Source organism: Drosophila mauritiana, chromosome 3R (assembly GCF_004382145.1).
Source record: "Drosophila mauritiana strain mau12 chromosome 3R, ASM438214v1, whole genome shotgun sequence".
Lineage (NCBI taxonomy): Eukaryota > Metazoa > Arthropoda > Insecta > Diptera > Drosophilidae > Drosophila > Drosophila mauritiana.
Genome location: NC_046670.1, coordinates 19,395,325 through 19,421,152, shown reverse-complemented (window position 1 = coordinate 19,421,152; position 25,828 = coordinate 19,395,325). Strand labels below are relative to the sequence as shown.

Genomic DNA, 25,828 nt, shown 5'->3' with positions numbered 1-25,828 from the left:
AGTGGTATATCACCCATTTATGAGGTTGTAATCGTACCTTTTCGTTTTATTGTTGGGCATATCAGTTCGATATAGGGAAAAGCCATATACGATACCCTTTCACCAACGAAAAACAATTCATTTTTAGTATATATCATGCTAATTTATTTATTAAACAATTCGAATATTATTAACACTTGAATATCAATATTGATAGCGCTGACAGAGTTTTGGTCTATTAAATACGCTTATTTGCAATTTATCGCCTTTGTTCTTTGCACAATGAAAATAATGATTAAATATACATATATATATATTTATAATACGATAATACAAATAATAATTAGAGTTGTGAAACGTGAGCGTGAGATTTGAGAGGCGTCCCGCGACGCATATAAAAACAACATAGTTTACATTTACATAGTAGGGTAAATCATAGTACCTAGTAGTGGTATGTCTATGGGGAACACGCCCCGCCCGCATAACCAGTGCTCGCGGAGGCAGTGTGTGCGGTATACGGCATAGGGTGTCCGGGGTGGACCCGCTACTCGGGCCTCCTCCGAACTTGCTGGAACTAATCTTGGAATACATAAACTGCTGGTTCAATTTGATTGAGGAAATACCAATAGATGCGGTAACACGTTCTCCATCCATCTCGTTAAATTCAACTGTGATAATCTTGCTCCGTGATGGCGATGCTTGGGCGCCCTAGCAGCGCGTCTCATACAAGCCACTGCGTCCAATGTAGCGCACCCATTTTACCACGTCGTGGTCGGAGTAGTTGAGCTTGGGCTCGAACACCTTCAGGTAGCGTACCTTGAAGCCGGACGGCGCAAACGGCACCTCAAAGTTCATGGAGATGGGCGGCCGAGTCCACTTCTTCTTGGTGTCCGTCTCCAAAAGCTCGATTTCCGCGGACAACTGTGTCTCCTTCATGCCCGCCATGCGCTTAATTTTCCACACGATCGCGTTCTCCGATGCCTTGTATTTGGCTTTACCTTTCAGGCAGATGAGCTGCACTCCCGATGTATTAAGTGGGGTTGGTATTTTCACCTCGATCTTTTGGCCCAACAGCGAGGGCTTAAAGTTGGACTTCAGCACAACCTTAACCTCCATCTTGGTGCGGCCCACCTCCCTCACCAGCGGGATGACTCGGAATGGCAGCGAAATGTCTTTGGTGGTACGGTAACGCATCAGCTCGAACTCCCCGTCCGGCGGGATGAAGCTGATCGAATGCTCCGTCTCGAATTTGCTTAGCTTGACGCACTGATGGAACTGGCAGTCATCGATGACCACGACGGGCTTGCCGGAGCGTGAGGTTTCCGCCTCTGAATTTCCGGAGAGACCGCGTCCCTTAGACTCCATCACGATCTTGTCGTTGATGCCGAACTTGCACTCGGGCATGCCTACAAAATGGCGATTAATAAAAGGAAGAATGCCTAGATTATTTATTCTGACTTACCCGACAAATACGACTTCATTACCACCTTGCCGGCCACATGGGCAGACAAAACCTGACCCTGCGGGCTCATCAGCAGGTTCACGTACTCCAATACGTCCAGGAAAAGCTCGTTGCGTCGGTACTTGATGCCCTCGCGACGCCAGCCAATCTGGCCGGTGACCTGCGAGGTTATCTGCATCTGCTCCTCCTTGGTGGCCGACTTGATGCCCTGCTGTGTGATGAAGGTCTTCAGGGTGCCGGAGTCCGTGTTCTGCGGGTATCCAAAGTCGAGGATCTCATCTAGCAGCTCGTAGATGAGCACGAAGTTATTCTTGATGTTCTCCTCAGAGATCTTGCCGAAGTAGGATTGCATCACCTCGATGATCTTCAAAAGGAACTCAAACACCATCGCGGCGTTCACATTCTGCTTGGTCACAGCCGCCAGCCAAATGTTTGCTCTCTGTGGAAGGAGTTTGGATGATGAGTGGGAGTGATGGTGATGGTGACATAGGAACTTCGTTCACCGACCTTGATGTGGAAGAAGCTGGTCCTCGCAATGTTGGTCACTGGCGAGCGGACCTGCTGGCGGGCGTGGATGACGTTGACCCGAAAGGCGTCCACGGCATTCCGACCGATGTCGTCGCGGTAAACTCGCGAGATCAGCACCTCGCCCTTGTGGTTGTAGACGAACAGGCCGCCAATCATCTTGTGCGCTATCTGATGGTTAGTCCAAGTCGGTGTAATATATATATTTATATGCGAATATAAGATATATACATGAGCAGTGGACGATGCTGGATCTTCAAGCGAAAATTTTTATCAGAAAATCAATTTTCACTCCCCTTTAGTGTGACCCTTCGAAGTCCAGTATATACCATAAGTGATACGGTCTTACAATTATTTAAAAAGTGTTTTTCGAGTTCTGGGCATTTAAAAAATAAAAGTTTACTTCTTGGGCTTTAATTTGAATATTTCCAAAAAGTATATAAGTCGTGTTATTGGAAAAAAATAGATTTTAACAATTATTTTACAACCCAATATCTCTTTATTGTTCGACAAAGTTAGCATGAAACATCAGTTCTTTTCTAGACATCTCTCAAGCTTGTTGAATTAAAATTACTTTCAGAATTTATAAATAAATTCTAATACAAATTTCCAATTGGAAATTGCACTGTTCAAATTTCGTCGCTATCTTAACGGACATTGTTCTGGTATTTTTGGCAATGTAAAAATATACGGTATAACTTATCGATAACTTTGGGGTCACACTGGTCGTACATGACTCTGCGATTTGACAAAAACAAAATTGAGTTTTGTCAAGAAAACAACTTTTTCTCTGCGTTTAACAAAGCGAAGCCAACAAATCCGACCAAAATGCCTGCCGAAAACCTGGAGGAGCAGGGTCTGGAGAAGAACCCAAACCTGGAGCTGGCCCAGACGAAGTTCCTGCTCACCCTGGCGGAATACAAGCAGGATGCGGCATTGAAGGCGAAGCTTCTGGAGGCGATTCGCACGGAGAACATGGCCCCGTGGTACGAGCACATCTGTTCGGAACTCGGCTGGACCGTGGATAAGGATCTGCTGGCGCGCATGAAGGAAAACAACCGCGTAGAGGTGGAGCAACTGGATGCGGCAATCGAGGATGCGGAGAAGAATCTGGGCGAGATGGAAGTGCGCGAGGCGAACCTTAAGAAGTCAGAGTACTTGTGCCGCATCGGCGACAAGGCTGCGGCAGAGACCGCCTTCCGCAAGACCTACGAGAAGACCGTTTCCCTGGGTCACCGCCTGGACATCGTGTTCCATCTGATCCGCTTGGGACTGTTTTACCTTGACCACGATCTCATCACTCGCAACATCGACAAGGCCAAGTATCTGATCGAGGAAGGCGGCGACTGGGACCGACGCAACCGGCTGAAGGTATACCAGGGTGTTTACTCGGTGGCGGTGCGTGACTTCAAGGCGGCGGCCACTTTCTTCCTGGACACCGTAAGCACCTTCACCTCATACGAACTGATGGACTATCCCACCTTTGTGCGTTACACCGTTTACGTGGCCATGATCGCCCTGCCCCGCAATGAGCTGCGCGACAAGGTGATCAAGGGCTCCGAAATCCAGGAGGTGCTCCACGGCCTGCCCGACGTGAAACAGTTCCTGTTTTCCTTGTACAACTGCCAATATGAGAACTTCTACGTACACCTGGCCGGCGTAGAGAAGCAACTGCGCTTGGACTACCTCATTCATCCCCACTACCGCTACTACGTGCGCGAGATGCGCATTCTGGGTTACACCCAGTTGCTGGAGTCGTATCGCTCCCTCACCCTGCAGTATATGGCCGAGTCGTTCGGCGTAACCGTGGAATACATTGACCAGGAGCTGGCCCGCTTCATCGCCGCCGGACGGCTGCACGCCAAGGTGGATCGCGTCGGCGGCATTGTGGAGACCAATCGGCCTGACAACAAGAACTGGCAGTATCAGGCGACCATCAAGCAGGGCGATCTGCTGCTCAACCGCATTCAGAAGTTGAGCCGCGTGATAAACATCTAATGTAGTTCATATAAAAAGATTTATTCAAATTCAACATTTATTACAGTGTAAAGCTAACGCAACGTACAATAATAAAAACGATATAAAACTCATGGAAATGCTCTAGCAGATTGTACGTTCGCTTATGTATTAACTAAATTCTTTGGAATTGTTTTGGTTACGCCGTCTTTAGTGTATTTGAGTATTATTGCAATCATTCCACTTTTGTACTTAACTGTCATTTGACCCGCTATTTATGTAAATCTAAGCCTAAGCATCGCCCTCGATCTTCTCCTTCCAAGACGGTTCCTCTTTGGTCTCGCTACCATGCTGGTTATGACCAGACTCGCTGCCCGGAAAGGCGATTGAGGGCTTGTTGTTGGTCATGAAGCTGCGCGCCATCTCCTCCAGCGCCGCCGACGATCGGAGTCCGCAGTCTAGCGGCTCCTCCATATCATGTGCCCGCTGCTGTTGCTGTTGTTGATGATGATGTTGCTGCCCGGCCGATACTTTTGCTGCCATGTCATGTAAGTTTTGGACCATCTCGTGAATGGGTGTAACCTGGGTCAGAACTTCGGGCACCATGGGCAAGGCACCCAGGCCGCCCATATTGTTTCGCCGCATGTGACTCGTACTTAGGTTGATCAGTGCATTCATCATCACCTTGTTTCGCTGGTAATCCTTGCGCAGGTGCTGACGTATCTCCGTGTGGCAGTGCTCGTTGTTAGTCACGATGATGTCGCCGGTGTCCGTGGTGGTCACGCGCGCCTTGCAGTTGAACTTGCGCGACAGGTTGCACTGCCAGTACTTCTTGTCCTTGCGCACGTACTGAATGCCGAAGGTATGCCCATCGTGGACCAGCAGCGGCTTGCCGCGCTGGCTCAGCATGAACTCCAGCTTGCCCTGGAACCAGTGCTCGCCGGGTGCGACTACAATACAGGACGAGAAGGCTAGTGAGGATCGGTTTGGGTCTGAGGCTGCTGATGGGTATGCTTGGAGTTGTACTCTCCGCTCCCTCTGCTGTTTATGTTTGGTTTTGGATGCCAGGACATACACGAATGAGCCCAAAAGTATGTGTGTTTATGTGTTCATGCAGTTTACTTACCTGCTTCGTTGAATATATAAGTTAAAGAAAGATACCTTTGTACCTGGCATAGCATTATAAATGTATCAGATCGAAAGTGCCATTTAGTATATTTTAAAGATATAAGTCTATTTGTAGTTGGTTAGTGCTTGGCCATTGGACTACCCATTGATATACGCACAGGGCCACGAAACATATCCAAAATTACTCTGGTTAGCTTAATCTGGGATTCATTTCACAGCGCCCATTAGTAGCTTTTGGTTTATCGTTTCGCATTAGTTTATCAAATACATTATGCACATTGGTACGGGTATTTACATTACTAACTCATCTCTCTTTCGCTCGAATCAAATTCAATTTTCTACTAAAAACTCTAGCTAGACAAAAATAAATTACTCATCCGCTCTTGAGGCAGTGCGATGTGGGGGGATTACCCGGCGACAGCCTTACATGTTCTCCATCTTGAAGGTGTGCCTTGTGTTCGGGGAAATGGTGATGGAGTTGATCACGTGAGCAGTGCTGGGATCCGTGGTAACCTCAGAGGTGGCCCCTTCTTGCTGCTGCTGCTGGTGTGACTGCTGTTCCTCCACTGACTGTGGAGGTGGACTCTGCGCCTGGAGGGAATGACTGCTCCGGTTGGATTGCGGACTTTGCTGCAGATGCGCCGGCGAGAGAAGCACTGCTCCCGATCCCGAGCCACCTCCCAGCTCCAGATTGTGCTGCTGCGGAGGCGGTGGATTGTGTGGCGAGTGCTGCTGGTGGTGTTGCTGTTGGTGGTGGTGCGTCGGGGTCTGCAGGTGCATCAGATTTGGATTATGCAACAGGCTAGCCGAGCTGCCATGCTGCTCCATGTGCGATGGCGCCGGGTGGTGCTGCACCAGAAGATTGGGCAACGGTTGTCCCAAGTGGTGGTGATGATGCGGGTGGTGCGGCGTTGATGCCACCGGGAGTGGCGGTGGTGGCGGCGGAGGTGGTGGCGTTTGATTGGCAAACATGTTGGTCACTCGATTGCCATGCTGCAAATCCGGACCCAAATGGCCACCTCCATCCGTCAGAGAGTAACCCGCTTGGCTGGAAATGGGCGCCGGGGCTGGATTTCCAGAAACTGACGCCGTCGAGGGCGCCGAAGATCCCTGACCACCGCGCATGTGCGGCGTATGGTTGTGGACGCCCGTGGCGGATATGATCCTGCCCAAGTGGGTGATGCACCGCGCCCGGCACATGCTGATCCTGTACGACTTGCACAGCCAGTAGGTCTTCATGCCCTGTTGCGTGGCCACCGTGTTGTTCCGGTTGAACACGCAGTTGCCGTGGAGCAGCGAGGTGGTGGACAGCATCACCATGTTGCTGCCGCCTGCTCCGGACAATGGTGGATCATTAGTGGTCTGTTCTTCGCTGGACGCTCAAAGGGTGTTATTTACAGGGGAAAGAGGCAAGCTATTGGATAGTGGGGGAGGAGTCACGCTCCTCCTCCGTTTGGAATATGCGATTGGGTGTGCGTGTTCTCGATACTGTGCGGATTGTTAGGCGTTACAAGGATTCGATTTTACCACGTTATAAAGCCAATATTTAATGTATTTAAACTGAAAGCACTACTTAATGTGTGTTTAAAATGCAGCTGAAAGTGTTTCCTTAGTTCTTCCTAGTAGCTTCTTCCTAGTTAGCTTTAGTTAATTTAAAACATTACGATTAAAGCTAGAATATCAAAATTCACAAACTTTGAGCCAAATATTTAACCCCATTGTGTGGTTTTTCTGGTGAATCGAATAGTCTTCAACCCCTTGGATAAAATTGCAGCAAAACATGTGGCAAAAGTTGAGACCCACCAGTCTGCCAGGTCGATCGAACAACTGAATCTCACGGGCAATCAGAGCTATCTGATATGTTTATCTAACTATACGCTCAGTTCAAGTATTTACTTCTGTTAATACTTTTACCCCAGTTAAATCAGCAAATATCCCTCTACAATCAATGGCCGCTCTGTTAGGTCTCCATTTGGCTCCATTCCTGGTTAGTGACAATGAGTTCAGTGGGCTAGTGTGTACGTGGAGTGAATGATCGTGTTAAATTATGTGCCGAATGATGGATGCAAAATAAAAGCCAAATCTTATACAGAATAAAACAATAAGTCAATATGAATGCCAAGCTACATGCAACAGAAAAGTGATAAAAAGAGTGCCGAAGGCACAAATCTGGAGGCCACCTACTTGAGGGAATGTCCATATGGTTGGCAAAGTTCTTGGAGTAATCGTTGGGCATGTACAGTTCGTTAGGATACTCGGTGCTGGAGCCAAGGCCCACGGAGCCATTGTTGTTGACGCCACCTGGGCCAACCGAGTTATTGGAACTGCCGCTGGGACCACTGCTGTTGCCGCCCTTGTAGTAGTTGAAGCTGTCCATGAAGGTCGGAGCAAAGGGATTACGGATGGGTGCAGACGGAGAGGCCGAGGAGGTGAGGCTGCCCACGCTGCCCGAACTTCCTCCGCCAGCCGACAAGGGACCATGGTGGTGACCATCCGATTCCCGTTTCAGACCTCCGAGATCGTAGCGCTGTTCTCCCATCGTGATTTGTGGAATGGGTGGCAAGAAGAACTCCTCTGAATTCATGCTGCTCTCCACTCCGGATGCGGTATCCGCGTGATCGCCTCCACCGCCTTCGCTTCCGCCGGAACCGTGATCCTTGAGGGAGCGTCTCAACTGCTTGCCGGAGTAAATGGACAGGGAATCGCTGCCAAAATCCGACGGCATTGGACGTTTGTTGGATGTATACAGGTGGCTGGCATCGTTGGAGGCTCGGCTGGCACCACCTGGCGAAGTGGTTCTTGAATTGCTCTGGCCCTTGGATTCATTGTGATCCGTTTCCGATTTGCTATTGTTATTGCTATTAGTGCTAGAGTTGTGATGATTGGTGCTGTTGGTGTTGTTTGATTCTTCTGCCGGTGGCTGACTAGAGGACTTCTCCGAGACACTCGATCCTGGCGAGGAGTTCGAATTGGTAGCCAAGCCCTTGATCTGCAGCAGCTGGCCAATTTTCATGAACGACTGCAGCTCCGTGTGCTTAACATTCACCACTCCTTGGTACATAAACTCCAGTAGCTCCATCATAATGTTGAAGCTCACATCCTTGAGTATTACTAAAAAGATTTGGGGATATACAAAACAATTTATGAAAGGAAACCATGAAGAAATTCACAAAAATCACATTTTTTATTAGGCAGGGTATTTTTTTTTAAGATAAGTAACAAACAACATTTTTGGAAAAATCCAAAAACATGTTTGTCAACAACGCAAAGAATATTTGAAATGCGTTTAAACCCAAAGGGAATTTTTAAATGTTTCCAGACTGATTACAAACAGTTTTTATGTTTTTCCCTCTCCCAAAAATAATTCAACGTAATTCCTTGTTTACATAAAGACTCGAAACGACAATAATAACATCAGTGGAAAGGAGGTCACATTCGTAGTGGAGATGTTATCATCGAAACGCTCAAATACTAAATCAATACATAAAAACAGCTATGATAAGAAATCTGAAAACTTAAATATAAACTCGACAACAGCAACGCAGTAGCAGTAGCACAGCAATAATTATAAAATAAGTAGCATGACATATCATCCGCGTGCTCCCCACTCGTCCTAAGAAGCTGTGGAGCTGTCCGGATTCGAATCGGATCGGATCCACAGTGGTGCGGATCTGTTATCTCAGGGGTGGTTCGAGATCATGCCACATAAGTTTCAATATTTCATAGTTCACAGTGGGCCATTAAAGTAGGTTTATGTGTTTCAAAAATGCCTATACATATGTTTTAGCCGTGATAATATAAGTTCATAATTGTTTTTGCAGAGAAAAATGTTTCTATTTTAAACTATTAGTATGTTTTAAAGAGTCCAATAATGCGAGGTCGTTGTTCATGATAATCCATCATTTAGCATTCCCGCCAAAAGTAGGATTCACAAGTGAACTAAAGTGTTTGAACCCGATTCCAGATTAGGTTCGTACTTTCCTTCTGACAGATTGATTCGAATTTGCTGATCTGAAACTGAATCTTATCAGCGCTTTCCCATCAACCCCTGCCCACTGTGCCTGTCTCGCTAGCAGCATCAACATCTAGTTAAAAACAATATTATCACTTGTTCTCAATAACAATTTTATTACACAAACAGGCGTACATACATCGCATATGTACGACTGTATGTAAATACAATATTAAATCGCCGATCAGCAACAGACAAACTTGGTTGCTTAATCTGACCGAACGACGACATCAATTGTGCCCTATCATTTGCCGTAGTCGTCATTACGGATCATTCCGTCTCGCCTATCTATCTATCTGCGCCTTGGCATGTCCGTATTCGACCGAGTGATCGCCTGGCGAAGATCAAAATCCAGGCAATATACATATGTATTGCTCCAGGGGTACAGTGCACACATCGGGTCTCAACTGATGCCAGATAGATACGGGATTACACATTGAGGGCACTCCGTATACACCACTATCACTATCATTTGCCTCACTTCTCCGTTCACGGAGCTGGAGATACATGGTCAGCATCGCCGGAGATAAAGAACGAGCGTGAATCGAGACAAAGAGATCCATATACAGAATTCTTTCGAATCAATAAACCATTTATGGACCCCGACCGTAGATAAACTCTGTCTAAAGTTCACGGAGAACGTGATAAATCCGTGCATGCTCTGCCGATAAGGCAATCGACAGTACCCAAAACTCAGATCATCGCGTCTCGATCGCTGTTTGCCCAAATGTATGCCATATATGTATGGCACCATCAACCAGGGAATATGGATTTAATGGTCGCCTGACCCGCAGTGATCTCTGCTGACATCAGAGCGTCTGCTGGGATTGAGGGGATTGGGTACCGGGGAACTGGGGAACTGCAGCGATATCTGCCACAGTCTCGATTTTGATTTGTTTTGGGGCCCGAACACCCTCGCCAACAAGATCACGCCCACTCGAAATGGTTCCACCAATCGGATCGCAGGCGATCGATTTCGAAACAGTTTTATTTTATGATTATGATAAATGTTTATCGAATCAGAACGCCAATAGGTTCTATTGGCGTTCCCCTCGGCGATTCGTATAGAGCCGTCGGGCTTGTAGTGGAGTGGGCTGCCTCATTTTGACAATGTCGTCGCACGAACATTCATAAATATTTGTTATCTCCGAACGCCATAATAGTCGAGTAGTCGAATCGAATTGTCGTGCTGGTGGTAGTACAACCTGATAAAAGGCCAACAAGCCCAACGACAGGCCCAGCCAACCCAAGAGCTTGGTCATAGATTCCTCCCTTTCCCGCCCCATACTCTCTGCGAAAATTAATGCCTCGAAGGAGCGCAACTGGCCCAGGGATTAGCCCAGCTTAGTCGATTGCCACTCCTCGTCCATTGGCGATTTCTGGCTGTTAGCTGCTAGCCACTAACCACTAGCTACTGGCTTCTGACTTCTAACAGGGCAATAAATTACAAATTGTCAACACATATGGGCAATAAAAGCATTTATGAAATTTCATATGCTCAAAGTCAAAGTTTGATATAATACGAAGAGACCATAAAATACTGCTGTACGTAAACAGCTTTCGATTCGAGCGATTGGGTAACCCAGAAGCGGGAAATGTAGAAGGGTTTATAAACTCGATAATTCAATTGGATTAACGTCTTTCAAAGCATTTAAGTAGCTTATGCAGTAAATATTAGCTACTCATCTTTATATTTGATTGAGAGTTTCAAAATATTTCATTTAGTTTTCATGAGTATTATAAAATGCTGAGCTGTCGGTTCTGCGAAGATCATTATTACTAAATTATCAAAAAATTCCTTTATTTCTAAATTATTAATGAGTACCAATCTCAGATTTTTTGAAAACTGAAAAACTAGCTTTTTTTACCTGCCACAAGACCCAATTAACTAAGATCTTCCTTGGTTGCCGACCAATTCAAACACCTTTGATAATCTTGGCAAGCGTATAACATCGAAATAAACAAATTCAAGATTAGGGGTTAAGAACGCACGGAAACTCAAAGTCCAACGTGGCCAAAAATGGATTATTTTGCCCAAATAAATAGTGCAGCGATCCATAAAAATTGTTTACCCCCTCTGAAGCGTAGGGAAAAAAAATAACACGACGACTTTGTTTTTAGTCACGGTGCGGGCAATATATTAATAACATTGGGTGTTTAATATTTACGACAAGTCCGGCCGGCGAATCGATATTATATTATCTTCCGAACCCAAACGCTGGCTGGTAAGCAACCGCGGCTATATTCGATCGCTGTGGCTACTTCAAATCGGGAGTGGGAATTGCCAGGTGTCCAGGTGGTTAGGGGACTACGGGGCCACGGGGATTTTGAAGGGAAGTGGCTTGGACCTGGTTCTTGGAGAGGCCCAATATCACACATGGCACATGCTGCGGCTGTCTGAGTGCGTTATCTAACGAGCAATAAGTTCAAAATCTTATTTTACGATCAAGAGTGATACCCAAAGTAAAGTGGTTGGCACTAAACGCTGGGCTGATAAAACGCCTGCCCCCAGACGATGTCCGTCTTGTTTATGCCAATAATAAATAGATAATTTTGGAGGATTAGCATTGTATTGGGGACTGTGACTGTTGGCCAGATACAACCACTTGGGCCGGCACGGTGTGGATTGATTTACACGTCCGGAGCAGCGGACAAACGTATGTATGTATGTAGCGAGGCTCTCTAATCAATATCTCGACTAAACTAAATTCTTCGAGTGGCTGGAAGGGTGAAGGAGTGGGCGGGCGGGTACTCAGTTACTCAGTTGGGCAATAAATGATTGTTAAACGCGATAAAAAGATAAAAAATATTTCGACTATTGTTGTTGCTGCGTGTTACACACGGAACAAACACATAGCCATTTGGCTTGTTAGCACCTCGATGACTGTTGGTTGGCTGGCTGGTCTATATTTAATAGCTTGCCCCCGCTTGGGTTCGCCGTTATTTATAGGGTATATTAATATTCTTTATCTTTGGAAATACCTCTTGTAGCAGCGTTCGTGGGTAGGTAGCACCTTCCTGCTGCTACTTGAAAAGATAAAACCTTATTTTTTATGGCCGCCTGATCAGATAAAGCCACCGTGCAGCAGGCAGCCGTGTTCAACACGACCGCGAACGAAATCGGAATCGGACCGACCAGGAGGGGCCACGGCGATATCATATCCATACACCATATACCGTACATAAATAGTACTACACCACCGTTCTAGAGTCCATTTGAAGTACATTTGATGAGGTCAGCAACGCACCCAATCTCACCGATCCGATCGAAGTGGGCTGCGCCTCCGCCTCTGCGCTCTCTTGCCATGGACCTTATCACGATACTCCCTCCGCCGATGGATACTCCGTGCGTGGCGTGGGTAAACAATCCCGGTGTGCCTCCGGAGGCGGAGGACTCCAGCAGCTACCACACAGGCATAGACAACGCGGCGGCACTCCGGCTCACCGGAGGATTATCACCAGACCTCGATTCTTAGTGGGTTGCTGCTGTTTGTCTTTAGATTTACGACTCTACAGTTAAACTTCACTAACTGGGACAGGGATCAGAAACGGGAAGGTATTACGAACCCCTGGATTGGCTTACTAAATCAAATCGGTTATGAAATGATTACAACTCATTACAACTCATTTAGATAACTATAGGATGGATAAACCTTAATGCATTTGCATATTCTATTTATGATCTTCCTAATATCGCTGAAGTACAATACTTAATTTTAATGGGCGATCCATCAAACGACTAATTTTATTATTCGATTGATTAGTTTGTATGCTAAAAAAGGAAAGTTAGGCTTATAAAACAGAGATCTAAAATGAAGTGTAAAGTTAATAAGGTAAGTATAGTTGGGTTTATGGTAGCGATACTGTAAAGACGTAGACGTACTGGGACTCTCGACTGTAACTCGAAATCGAACTGGCGGTGGAGCTGGGCTGATAACCACCGAATGTGTCATGGAATTTAACACAAAGGTTGATTTATATCTAAGCGTTTGACAAGAGTGACGAACAGACAGGCTGACGGGCGGGCTCCTCGATAAACTGACATCGCTGTCCCAGTGATAAACTGACCGATTTCTGGAGGAATACTGCGGCCGAATGAGAAAATCAGTATCTGGTTGACCAGTAGTCACTTTTCCCTGGCATTATATTACACATTATATTCTACAATGTATTTGCAATGCCAAGAGCTAAACAATTTGTAAGAGACCCGAGTGCTTCAGTTAGGCACTCAATTAGGATCATCCATACGCATGGCAACGAAAGCCCGGAACATAAAACTTGACCAATTTCTGGAGGACCACTTCCGTGCCAAGTATCAAAATACACATATGAATGCCGCTGACAATGTAAGCCACGCAGCATAACTTAGCATTTAAACCGAGGACGCCAGCGAGGTAGTCTATTGATGGGACCACAATCTTGTACGGCCCAATCGGAGTACTCACTGATGGGATGCTTGCAGGGATTGGTGGTGAAGATCTCCTGGAAGTAGGGGCTGCAGATGGCTAGCACTATCTTGTGGGCATGGAGGAGCTTTCCATCGCAGGCGAGGGTCACGTCTACCAGGTCGCCGCGGTCGTACAAATTCTGGAAGCCGCTGGCTATGTTGTCCTGGAAGTTCTTCCAGCACAGCTTGAACTCGTCGTCCATGGCGAATGCGGATGCTCGCCGAAAATCAAACTTTTCCAATTCCAATTGGGAAGCGTAATTTATGCGCACCGACTTTTGCGATGATTCTCGTGCGAATCTGTTTTTTATGGCTTTTGTTTATCCGCTTTGCTCGTGATTCGTTCACGGACCAAAAATCACAATTCACGTATTCTCACGCACCTTTGTTTTTATTATATCAAGGGTTCGAATTTGATAAAATAGCTGGCAGCTACTCGATCCGAATTCACGCGCACACGATCTCGAGTCGTTCGCGTCCACGGGCGCATTGATTTTGATTTGGGCTCTAATTAACACAGTGTGATTTAAACATTTTTATCGGAAAGCGTGAAAAGCAGCGACGCTGTTTACGTTCCGGCTGATAATGAACGCACCACCCCCCCGCACTATAGGGAACAGTGAAATTTTGGTTTTTCGAGCGCCACAGCGAACGGTCTCACTGGCCACTGGTAAACAAACGAAAATGTTTGGTGAACTTTAATTCCAGTTATAAAAATTTGATTAACAATCAAAACTGTTATCATAAAGAAAAACTTTAGAGAGAAAATAAATACAGGGCTATTTAGTATACACAAATAATAATGCTAAAGAGATTTTCAATCCTACAAATATATATTTTTGTTAACTATTAATTTGTTTAAAATGGTCTCACTTACTATGTAAATTGCTTAAATGTCAATTGCTTCTAAGCGGTTTTGAAATCTGGTCCACTAGAGCGGAGCTTTCAATCGATAGCCTTTTCGATAAACGATATCATAACGACAATTGAATATTTAGCGCCAATTAGAGAGCATTGAAAACGTTTTCCCCTGATAAGAGCTTATCGTAATTGGTTTGTTGGTCGCTTCACTGCGGTTATATCCGACCGGCAATGTCCGCTTTTATCACAGTTCTACAGCTCTTTGCACGAGGCTAATACGGCCGATGGGGAACTACACTGTTGATAGCAGACCTGCCCATGGTGTCATAAATAACCCACTTTACATTTTAAACAAAAAGAGAATAAAAGTAACAGCAGGGCTTATCAATTAGCCATGAGTCGTTTGCACGCCTCAGGTGAACACATACGCATACCCAGTCAATTGGCCACCGATTTGATTTGCCCGATTTAGTGCTCAAAGAACTTTCAGCAAATTAGCCCACTCGCCCCGAGAATCAGTCAAGAGTATACCATAATGGGTTGTTGTTTTGGTAAGTGATTTGAAGTTATCTGCTTAAGCCAATAACAGCGACTAATAATAGTTGTGTACTTGCAGGCAAAAGTAAATCAGTCGATTTGCCCGCGGTTCCGCCGGCTGCGGCCAAACAACGCTCCACTCTGCCGGAATTCCCGGTTTCTGGATCGGTGACCAGCATGGCTCCTGCAGGATCTGGATATGGATCTGGTGGAGCCACCAATGCGGCCCTCGAGGATGACTAGACGCGGTTAAAGCAACAGAGAAAACGTTCATGTCCAGGAAAAACTGTGTAAATTGCCAAATGCCAGATTGGATTATGAGTCATTACCGTGCCGAGATGTGGTTTTTTCCAAGTTGTGCACCCTTTGTAGTTATTATTGTAGTAAAATACGTTGTTTATTGTTGAAGAGTATCAAATTGTTGGTAAATTAAATCATTACTTTAATCTCTTTGAATAAGTTGCTGTTCTGTTTTTTTTCTGTTTCGCCAGCTTACATTTTAAGTGCGCGCCAAGTGCCACCTTATACAACACTGAAACAAGGGCGGTATTTCTCGGTATTTCAAAAAGGGTCATACCATTCTCTGCCAGCACGTGTGTGCGGCTGTTTTTGTATTTAACTTAAACTTTAAACGATTTATGCTGTAAATAAGCAAATATAATTTTTATTATTATTATTAAAGCAAAATGGCCATTCAACCCAATCGAAGGAAAAGGAGGCACGAAGAGACAACTGCTGAGCAAGAGGATGATGGTGAAGTGGAGGTGCCCAAAAAACTGGCCAAGGAGTCTGACACACCGAAGAAAAAGAAAAAGAAGGATAAAACTGCGGAATCAATCGATGAATCCACGCTGGAAATTACTGAAACCAATCCTGCTGACTCCACTCCATCAAAGAAGAAGTCTAAAAAGTCTAAGACATCCGACACAAGTGTAGAACAACAGGTGGAAGCGGAGATGGATGAGGATGAGGATGAAATAAGTCGCGATTCTGGGATCGAACCCGAAGAATCCCACATCCACTTTCCCAACGACTTTAAGATGATGCACTTTCGAACCAAGCTTCGCGGCAATAACTTCATAACAGGTGGGTTAGGAATAATACGTTCAATAAAAGATCGCTAACTCACGAATCCTAATTCCAGAACTGCGACACTTTCTGCACATGTGCTCCACCACGCGTCCTAAGCTTGCGGCTAAGTACATAGAAAAGCGCGGGAAGCCCTTGGAGTTAGCAGAAGCATTCGAAAGGATCGATAAGACTAATTTATTGCACGTGGACTACCTCACAGAGGCTTTGCACCGAGTTTTGATGGAAATACTTACCAACCAGAAGAGCCACATGGAGTCGGCTGTCCACGGGTGTAGATATTTTCTCAAGGTTCACGGAGGAGTGCTCGAGAATCAAATGAAATCAACGCAGCTAGGCCATCGGCGTAATGCCCTAAAACTGCTCACGGCTATTGTGTGCGTGGAGCCTCAATTGGCCCGCCAAGTTCTGAATTCCTATGATGTGCTTTCCAACGTGACTGTGACGCAGAAGTTGCTGTCTCATGAAAAGAGCGAATACCAATGCGAGGATACAGTGCGCAAAGCGTTTATCCACTTTATTTTGGCCTTCCTGGTCGAGGGCAATACGCTACTTATCCGGAACATCCTGGATCGAGGGCAACTAATTGGTGTGCTGGCCAAGGGATTGGTTTACGATGACCACGTAACCGTCTGCGTGGTGCTCAACGCACTACGGCAATATGTGCTGGAGAACCCCGAAATACAGAAGACCAAGAAGGTTCTGGTTTTCGATTTAGAGTGCTGCAAAAATCTGCGTCGCCTCTACGATTGGGAGGGACCCATGGGACTCAAGGTGATGTTCGCTAAATCGAAACATGCCTCTATGATGCCTCCAAACCCACAGGAGGCGGAAGCGGTATCGGCTGCCGTTCACGAGCTCCTGCTGGTCCTTCTGACTTCCCGCAAGCACGGCATCTGCTTTGATGCGATGACGCACTACCGCCAAAAGCAAAACAAGCTGCAGGGCAGATTACTTGGCTCTCTATTCAAGCCCTACGATAATCCGCGCAAAGTGGATTTGGTTATTAAAACACTAACTGCTTGTCCAGACTTGGGACGCAATACAGTGAGGAATTGTTCCTCACTGCTCAGTCCGGTCAAAACCAAGTCGACGGATTTGCCCAAGGCTGTGATGTTTCTCGCCCAAATCATTAATGCAGTCCCGCCCACTGCTCTATCATCAGCATTCGATAAGATGACCCTAACGGATTTCTCATTTTGGATCAAGGAGCTGTGTTTGCCCATTGAAGCTTTGCTTCACATTACGGGTAAGAAGTACCTGAGCGATCCAGACTTCAATTTGAGATTGGCTGTACTGCGCCTGCTGCTTTCCATGATGAAACAGTACAGCAACTATATGCATGCCATTGCGGTCAGAGAGCAATCAAAAAAAGCCGGCAACTCGCTGCGCAAATTTAAATTCGATTTACTTAACCATCTGCTGGTGCATTTTCCCACTATCGAGTCCATTCTATATTCGCTTTACGTGTTCATCAAACAAAAGAACTTGGAAGGAGTGAATGTTCTTGAGAGTTTATCAATCACTTTGGACCTGGTGATGCTTCTTTGCAAGGAGAATCGAGCGTTTGTGAATAAGACAAGTCAGATTCTGGATTATTTGGATGTGTTGCGACCCCTATACGAAACTGATTTTGATAAACTGAATCAACCGGAAGAGCTCCTGAAGATTCAATTAGAACTGAAGTCGATTAAAACCATCCTGCTGCTCTTTCCGCACTCCTTGAACCCAACTCAACCCCTTTTCGGCAACGTATTTAAATCATTCATTAAAGCCTACATGCTGGAGGAAAAATCAATCAAATCGGAGTCTGGAAACATATTGAGTCGCCTGTTCCAAAACACAGGGATGTTTGACTCCTGCAGGCATGAGATCAATATCTGGATAGAGGCCCTTATTGGGTTCGGTCCCGCTACGGTGACCAACGTTGTCGAGATCCTTCTGACCATACTCTGCTTGGATTGGAGACAGATTGAGCTTCCGGAACAAAGCATTGCGGATACTGCCATAATCACCAAGAACCTGAGCAAATTGTTTGCTCAAATTGAGCAAGGTCAAACCGTGCAGGCTTATGTGGAAACTCTCACCCTTAGCAAAATGATGCCGCTGTTGCTGAAGGGTGTAGAATTGGAGGAACCATACGACGAATATGTGGAGCTAGTATTTGTTCTGCTTTTCCACTATCACAGCAAGCCGGAAATAGTGCTGCAAATTTACGAGGATAACTTAAGCAAGCACACAAACTACATGAAGAGTTGGCTGCCTGGTAAAGGAAATGGTAAACCAAAGAAACTTCCCCACCTTATATTTGATAAATGGCCCTTGCTTAAGCAAATGCGAAAGGTTAGCACAGAAAGTGAAACCATGCCCTTCGAGCAGGTATTTAAAGTGGACGATACGGAAAACAACTTCGAGCTACAACTAGAAGAGGGCCAGACAATGTTGTTGCACTCCTCCCTCGGAAATCCACGTCGCAATATGATCTACGTCCAAGATTTGCTTTTCGTTTTTAGCCATTTCTTCACCAGCGAGAAATTAAGTAAACCACAAGCAGAGCTGACAGCAGATTTTCTTATCAAATTCCTTCAAATTGCCAGTCAGGTAGATGGGCCAGAAGAAGTTGAGGAGTCGGAAGATGAGCAGCAAGACGAAAATTTTACTCAAAGTATGCTGCACTACATATTTACCCATCGTCTGTGGCAATTGCACCCAACTGAATTGCTTAGTGAGACGAGCGAATCTCGCTTAAACTATGTTATCTTCCTCAGGAGATTGGTGGAGCATTGCCGCAGCTTGCCTCGATTCGAGACCTATACTGCCAACTATCGCTTGCACTTGATCAAGACTCTGGATATTGCTTTGGATACACCGGTGGACCAGTTGGGAAATCAACAGCAGCTCGACGAGTGTGTGAAATTGGTGGATTCATTTGAATTCAACTCTGATCAATGCTCTCAAATGCTGGACTTGCTAACAACCAAAGTGCAAGCAAAGGACTGCATTCCGAATGGTAAACCAAATCATTACTTTGATCTACTTATACGTTTGTTGGGTCGAATGAACACGTTAAAGGAGCCCATTGATTGCGGGAAGTCATTGAAATTAATCCTGACCTTCTACAAGGACTTCGGCGAGCTGAATGAGCAGCAACTGGAACCATTGGAGTTGGCCGTCTTGGAGTTTTTGCTCAATTACCATCATCACATGGATGAGTGCGACAGTGAGTTCTTTGCCTGTTTCTTTACATCCTCTCGAAAACTCAGTAAATCCGCCATTCGTTTGGCTTGCTTGCTGCTCGAGCGCCAGCCCCGATTAACTGAGAAATTCGCAGAGTTACTTCCAAGCAATTTGGAGCAGAAGGATCTGGTGTACCCCCTCCTGGATATTGCTTTGACGAAGAACTACCAGATACCTCTACCAGTGCTTCAACGTTGCTATCAGACCTACAAGAACGGCTTTATGAAGAGCATCGAGAAGCCACAGAAGGCTGCCCTAATCTACCGGGAGAATTCAGAGGCCAGCGCTCTTCTTATTGCTCTTTGCATGCCAAAGTCTGAGTGCTTCGATTACTGCCAGAAACAACTGAAGCTCGATTCCGTGGAACTCTTCCAGGTGCGAGTCCTGCGGGAGATTTACTGGCAGGGCTTTGCCGCCGCTAAGGATGAAAAGCAAAAAGCCACCGTCTTTGTTAATTATATAAACCTCAATGTTCAACTGTTAGCACTGGATTTGAAGAAGCAGGCTTTGGATCTGCCGAAGCTAGAGCAAATCTCCTGGAACTGTTACGAGTGGTGGAAGACGAATCGGACCGACGATCTACCCTTGGACTGGAGTCGCTTGCAAAAGAACCCTCAGTGGCTTAACTTTTGCAAGAGTAGCTTAAAGTTGGCCCTTCACCTCGGTGAGGAACGATTGCCACTTCAGGATGAAACAAATGGGCTTGTGCTAAAGCTGATGGCCTTCCTGTGTGATGGAATATATGATGATTATAAGGAGGATGCACAGCAGGAGGAGGATGCAACACCAACACTTCTATACGAAATGATTTGCACGCACTCTTGCTGTTTTGACCATCTCTTAGGCAAGCCAAGTGAAACCAAAACGCAGCTTTTACACCTAATGGAGGTGTTGGCCAGAAAGGCACCTAGTGCCCTGCAATCTGATCACATACCCGTAATCCTTGGCTCCTATCATGCAAAACTGTCACCTGCGGATCGATATGGATTAGCACTGCTGGAGCACTACGAACGCTTCGACGTGGGCTTGGATAAGTTTAGACCTTTCATTTGGGGCGAAAGTGCTGTGGCCCATTATGCCTTGAGGGCTGCGGACGAAGATGTGCGAACCAGGCTGCAACAGCAGGAGACGAATGTGGCTCAGGTGCTAGCCCTGATTGTTCGAGAGACTAGCGAGTACACCATTGAAAATTTCCCGATTTGGAGGAGCCTACATGCTAGCCAACAACTACCCTCCACGGAGTTTCAAAATCCTGCAAAGAAATCCATGAGCTTTGGCGACAATCAGTTGGAGAAAATGGTGGAGCAGGGTGTGCTAGATTTCCCACAGGATTTACGACGAATTTGCCCGAAACGCGAGACTATATACGAGACCTGCTACGATCCCGCCTTCCTCTTACCCATGATGATGCACTGCTTCGCACCCGAGTCCGTAGTCTGGGCCCGTTGGCCTGTCCAGAATGGATTACTGGCGATCACCTTCTGCGGTCTATCATCTCTGGACAAGGACATGAGACTGGCGGCTGCCAGTTGCCAGCAACGCTATCGTGCTCATTTCGAGCTCTCCAATTTCTACGAGCGCCCGCTGTGGACGCAGGCCTATGAGAACATTCAGGCAGGATTGGCCGATCTGAGAAACTCGTGGCTTGCACAGAGGAGAACGCATGGAGGAACGCCTAGGGTTCCTTTGATTCCTGGCCTGTTTATCGCTCAAAGCTTTAATTTGAGCACAGAGCCAACACATCTGCTGTACAAGCGACTGATGATGTATCTGCGGCTGAAACAGAGCTTCAACTTCCAGACGATACCCGACTTCAATGTTTTCTTCTACTCCCAGGAACCAGAGCACCAGCAGTACCGCGAGTTTATCGTTGAGTTGCTCAGATGCGGCATTAAGTGCAGCGCCGACCTTTTCCTGCTGGTATCCACTAATACGTTCAAGGTCCTCCTTGGATTCTACGGCTCCAGTTTGGACAACCTGGAAACGAATCTGCTTCTACTTTCGGTGCTCTCCACATGCGTCAAAATTCCCGGAGCTGTGAAAATCATGCTGGAGCACGTAGGCATTCTGTCCTGGCTGGTTGGCGTCATCCGCGACACAGAGTTCCATCAGTTCGATATCATTGAGGGTGTCATCAGTATCCTCAACAATCTGTGGTATGCCTTGGCCGCGTCCCGTTCGGAACTGCCGGATTACGACCACATCCAGTTGCGAGTTTACCGTCTGGTATTGCAGCTACTGCCGCTGCTCTCTCCACGGATATCAGTTCCTGGCTTGGGTCGCCTGCTCAACGTTCTGTGGAAAACTGGCTCGGCCTGTGGCCAGCATCGTGCCGTGTCCGCCACCCAAATGGATACCCTGCTGGAGTGCATTTCGCGCCAATGGCCCGACCAGCTGGCGAGTGTGCGTTATGTGCGGAGCTTTGGCAGCACTGGCGCCTGTTCGCGTTCCGAATTCTGCGACTGGCTGGCCAAGGATCAAAAGCTCGAGGCTCCTGCCGTGCTCGCGTTGTCCAGTCTGCGGGAATATGTCATTGACTGGGCGCAAGCGCATAAATCGGAGAGTGACGGGGAAACCAAGCTGCTGGCGGAACCAACGGAGTAGCGATTTTTTATTGTTTTTTCTTAGGTTAAGCTATAAAATTGTGTTAACTGTACAGGCACCCATAATCACCGAACCATTAAATTGTACGCAATGAAACAAAAAATCTAAATCTTATACTTTTTCCTGTGTAAATAATAATTCAGTGAAATACTATTATGTATACATCCACATAATGATGGAGTATTGCTCTTAGAGCTCCAGACTGACTGATTACCGCCGTAACTCATTCTGTATCAATATTTGTGGGAGTCACTCGAAAGCGAATCACTTAAAGATGTGTTGAAAACGAACTGTCATGTCTCCGGCTGCTCCATAAGCCCCCTCAGCCTTCATTAGTCGGCCCGCAGCGTATGACAAATTACGGACAATCAGCATAACAAAAGATCAGTTGGGCCAAAAGAGATGGAAGTCCGGAGACAAAGTATTGGACCATGGCAAAACCCTTTAGCGTTTGTTAATTTGGCCAATCCGTTTTCACACGCACCACAAGTGGGCGTCCACCGATGCCCACCCTGCATCCATCCATAAGGCGCGCATGCATCTTTCGCGACCCCAGACCCACCTACAATTTGTTGGGTCAACAAAATGTTAATCACCACAAAGAGCTTAGCCAAAAGAAGATGGAAACGAATCATTTTTGGTCTGTGGATTTCTAATATGTAAAGCAAAGTGCGCAAAGTTGACGCAATCGACGAACGAAAATATTCACAAGATTTATGATCTTACTAGCTGTCTCGAAATCTAAGCCACTTTGTTACATAAAACTCGGGGTTGGGTCGGGCTCTGGGGTTGCAGATGCGGCTGGATGCGACATAATTGATTAATATTGCCTGGCATTTTGTTAGCCAAAACGTATCAAATGTATCTTTTGGCCTGAAAAATATAGTGGATCGAATAAATGTATAAATTTGATTGGCTCAAGGCATAAACAAGATGGGAATACGCAAATAAAGAAACCAAATGATCTCGGAAATCATCTCATATTATAGCGTTTGATGGATTGTATTAATATTCGATGGCTAACTAGTTATAATCATTAAGCCCTAAAAAATTGGTCGTAAATCGAGGTGCCATTAATTGGACACATCTTCATCAGGTTGCAGGGAAAACAAGTTTTGATTAACTTGATTGAAGAGTGAAAACCCATCAGCCAGACAATGTTTAAAAATAGAAATGTTGACCTTACCTAATATTTGTCTAAAATAATTAAAAAATTACACTACGCTTTTTTATAATTTGCCCTTAATTAGTTTTTTGAATATATACATATTTGGTCAGCCCAGCAATTCAATTGATTCTTGTATCTCCACATAGACCCATTGGGATTTCTCTTTCTGCAAGATTTCACTTACTTCACGCATCAATCAAAATCCTTCGATTACCAAGTTTCCCTGACATTTCGGTTCCCAAAACTCCATTCAATCACTTTGAAAAGTAGCCAAAGGAAAACTGGCTGCGATGGCATTGAACCATCAGCATCCCCACAATGGGCCAAAATGAAAAATGCGGGGGTCAGGAGTTCAGCCGGTAGCCGGAGCAGCAGCTGTCCGAAAAAAAAACAGAAGACAATCCCATAGCCTCTTTTTTGGGCAGGCGTGACCAGCGATCGCTGGACAATTAAGCTGCTGTCAAATGATTGATTTAGCTTACTTAAAAAGCAATTTTGTCTAATCCGGAACTGACAAGGCCCCGAATGTAAATTGTAACCGAAGACGCCCGATAAAGCGATATATATGGGGGGATACCCCGACCCCTCGCAGCTAAAACACATTTGGATGCATATGATTATCCGGAGTGCGTTGGCAAATCTTTACTCGGGTTTCATGGAGTCCGGCGAAGATTAGAGCTGCCTCTGCCGCATTCATATTTCACACCTTAAACGACGGCCTGCGATTGCCTTTTTCGACTATTTGCATTTTAAATTATTACCGCGGCCCTCATTGACACGTTTATTTCGTGGGGCACAAAGGCCTTTGTCTTATGTCAAATCTATGCAATTTATACAAATTTATTTATAAACAAATTTCTCGATTGTGCGTCGCGTTTGTGCCATTTAGTGAACTCGTTGCTCTTTTTGCTATTTATGATTTCATTTGCCACCGCCAATCATAAATTCCTGCAATTCAAAATGCCAATATCGGTCGGGTGGTTCAATCAAGTGTCACAATAAAGCTTAGCCCCCGGCTATGATGATGATTGGTTGCCCAGATGGATGACTTTATTATGCGGCCTATGGGCGATTTGTAAACGGTAGTTGGATTAAGGCGTGGCGGGATGAATCAAGTGGCTAAGGTCATCCATGGGTTGCCAAATGGAGCTCTGTGGTGGGGTCAAAATTGCGGTTGCCTTGAGTGATGGCAGCTGGGATCACGTACGATGGGATGCCAATCCGTAACCGCAAAACTTCATTACGAATTCAGTTTACTTAGCTCAGCTGTAGCGGTACAACCAAGCAACATGTATTTTTCATTTGCCTTTCACTGGGAAAAAGGATTCCCTATAAAGTCCTAAGTTGTCCGATCTTCAAATAGCATACTATAAACTTTTTAACATATATCAGCATATACTCTTCAGATAGAAAGTGGAATATTTCTTGCTGATAATGTTGCATATCTAATATAGAATTAGATGCTCTGAGTGTATAATGGTGATACTCGACCACCAGTTGTGGTACTACCCACCCAAATGCCCCGCGGATCCTCACTTTCCTCCCGGAGATCTGTCCTGGCCACAATCAAAATTTGTTCAGCATGCAGAGCAGCAAACGACTTCGAATCGGAAAAGTCAAATGGAAATGGGTGATGGGAAGGGGTGGCGGTGGAAAAACGCATGGAACAGTTGGAAAAGGGTGCAAACGGGTTCAAAAGCTCACCAGGCGGCGGCGTCGAGGCGTCTCGCCATCATTTCAAATATCAAAAGTCACGACGAAGAAAGCTGGTTTGCCACTCGATGCCACGCTCAACGTGTTCGATGTTTGCTTTTTGGCTCGCTTTTGTGGCTTTCAGTTGGTCTTTACCAAGCATTTGCCCAGTAATCTGCCGCTAAGAGATGCGACTCCCAGACTCTCCTACCGGTGGCATGTGGAAACTAGTCGGGTGGCGGAAAGTGCCTCACACTGCCTGCCGATTTTCCATTGACAGAGGATGGGTCTCCAGTTCCACTCCCCCGCCAAATGGTGATTTCCCAGACAGGTTACCAAAATGGTGTTATGCCAGCTACTAACATTGTTATGCTGATACCCAAAAGATGTTATTAAATGCAATGGTGCATTACTTAGGCACTTATTAAAAAAGAGTAGTTTTACGATCAAAAATAAACCATAAAATCCATTATTTGGGATAACCCTTTTCGCTGAATATTTTTCCAATTAACTACAACTTTCAACCCTTAATTTCCTTGAGCTGCAGTTTCATTTGATGCCGGCCATTGATGACCAAAAGCGCTTCCAGGTTTAGCCTGTTTGGCAGTTGGCTGCTCATCAAAAGCCTCATCAAAGCAATAATTGCAAGTGGCAAAGTTGAGCGGAAGTGGAAAAGTCAGCCGGAAATCGAATATTGAAATATGCGTCTTCAGAAATGAGTTAATTTACATGCCGAATTGGCGCTAATGCGAGAGAAATTCGCGCCGTGAAGTGGCCCAAAAATTGGCTACTAGGAAGCTGAAAGCCAACTTTGCTCTGCGGCACGTGTGCGAGTTGGCCCAAACTGGCTGAAGGTGTTCATTTAGCTGTGGGCAAGGATTTCGGAGGAAAGCGAAACCAGAGTTGGTTGGGTAATGCTGAGAAAGCGGGCCAGCCAGCCTCCGATCCCAATAAATGTATGTAAATGTATAAAACTTAATTAGCGCCCAAGGGAGTGCAGCTCCACTAGAATTCCGTTGCGTCATGGCAACGGTTGGCCATTAAAGGTGTAGTAAGGTGAGGTAAGGTAAATTTGCAGTCCAGTCCGGCAGCCAAGTTCAAGCTTAAGACCGAAAACTAAAAACAAGACGA

At 45.9% G+C, this 25,828-nt stretch overlaps 5 protein-coding genes across 8 annotated transcripts; 3 read left to right on the top strand and 2 right to left on the bottom strand.

Annotated features, from left to right (window-relative positions):
* Nucleotides 1–120: 120 nt before the first annotated feature.
* On the bottom strand, nt 121–2,290 carry LOC117143188 (AP-2 complex subunit mu). 2 transcript variants are annotated; one of them, XM_033307724.1, is made up of 4 exons: nt 2,198–2,290; nt 1,949–2,137; nt 1,442–1,880; nt 121–1,385 (listed from the first exon to the last, which is right to left on the bottom strand). In XM_033307724.1, exons 2-4 carry the CDS (start codon nt 2,123–2,125, stop codon nt 688–690), a joined length of 1,314 nt encoding a protein of 437 aa, XP_033163615.1. In that variant the 5' UTR covers nt 2,126–2,137; nt 2,198–2,290; the 3' UTR covers nt 121–687. The 2 variants fall into 2 exon arrangements, with proteins under 2 accessions (XP_033163615.1, XP_033163614.1); XM_033307723.1 differs by having other exon boundaries at nt 1,949–2,266.
* A 381-nt stretch (nt 2,291–2,671) lies between these two features.
* LOC117142809 (26S proteasome non-ATPase regulatory subunit 6) lies at nt 2,672–4,056 on the top strand. Its single transcript, XM_033307019.1, has one exon. It carries the CDS (start codon nt 2,699–2,701, stop codon nt 3,962–3,964), a length of 1,266 nt encoding a protein of 421 aa, XP_033162910.1. The 5' UTR covers nt 2,672–2,698; the 3' UTR covers nt 3,965–4,056.
* Nucleotides 4,057–4,079: 23 nt separating this feature from the next.
* LOC117142808 (protein abrupt) lies at nt 4,080–14,086 on the bottom strand. Of its 3 annotated transcripts, none has more exons than XM_033307017.1 (3): nt 13,508–14,086; nt 7,235–8,161; nt 4,080–4,872 (listed from the first exon to the last, which is right to left on the bottom strand). In XM_033307017.1, exons 1-3 carry the CDS (start codon nt 13,710–13,712, stop codon nt 4,214–4,216), a joined length of 1,791 nt encoding a protein of 596 aa, XP_033162908.1. In that variant the 5' UTR covers nt 13,713–14,086; the 3' UTR covers nt 4,080–4,213. The 3 variants fall into 3 exon arrangements, with proteins under 3 accessions (XP_033162908.1, XP_033162907.1, XP_033162909.1); XM_033307016.1 differs by lacking the exon at nt 4,080–4,872 and adding an exon at nt 5,121–6,381; XM_033307018.1 differs by lacking the exon at nt 4,080–4,872 and adding an exon at nt 6,367–7,061.
* Nucleotides 14,087–14,664: 578 nt separating this feature from the next.
* Nucleotides 14,665–15,333, top strand: LOC117144203. The gene is made up of 2 exons (XM_033309251.1): nt 14,665–14,921; nt 14,987–15,333. Exons 1-2 carry the CDS (start codon nt 14,906–14,908, stop codon nt 15,148–15,150), a joined length of 180 nt encoding a protein of 59 aa, XP_033165142.1. The 5' UTR covers nt 14,665–14,905; the 3' UTR covers nt 15,151–15,333.
* A 156-nt stretch (nt 15,334–15,489) lies between these two features.
* Nucleotides 15,490–21,953, top strand: LOC117142807. The gene is made up of 2 exons (XM_033307015.1): nt 15,490–15,993; nt 16,052–21,953. The coding sequence occupies exons 1-2, from the start codon at nt 15,594–15,596 to the stop codon at nt 21,835–21,837; spliced, it is 6,186 nt and encodes a 2,061-aa protein (XP_033162906.1). The 5' UTR covers nt 15,490–15,593; the 3' UTR covers nt 21,838–21,953.
* Nucleotides 21,954–25,828: the final 3,875 nt, after the last annotated feature.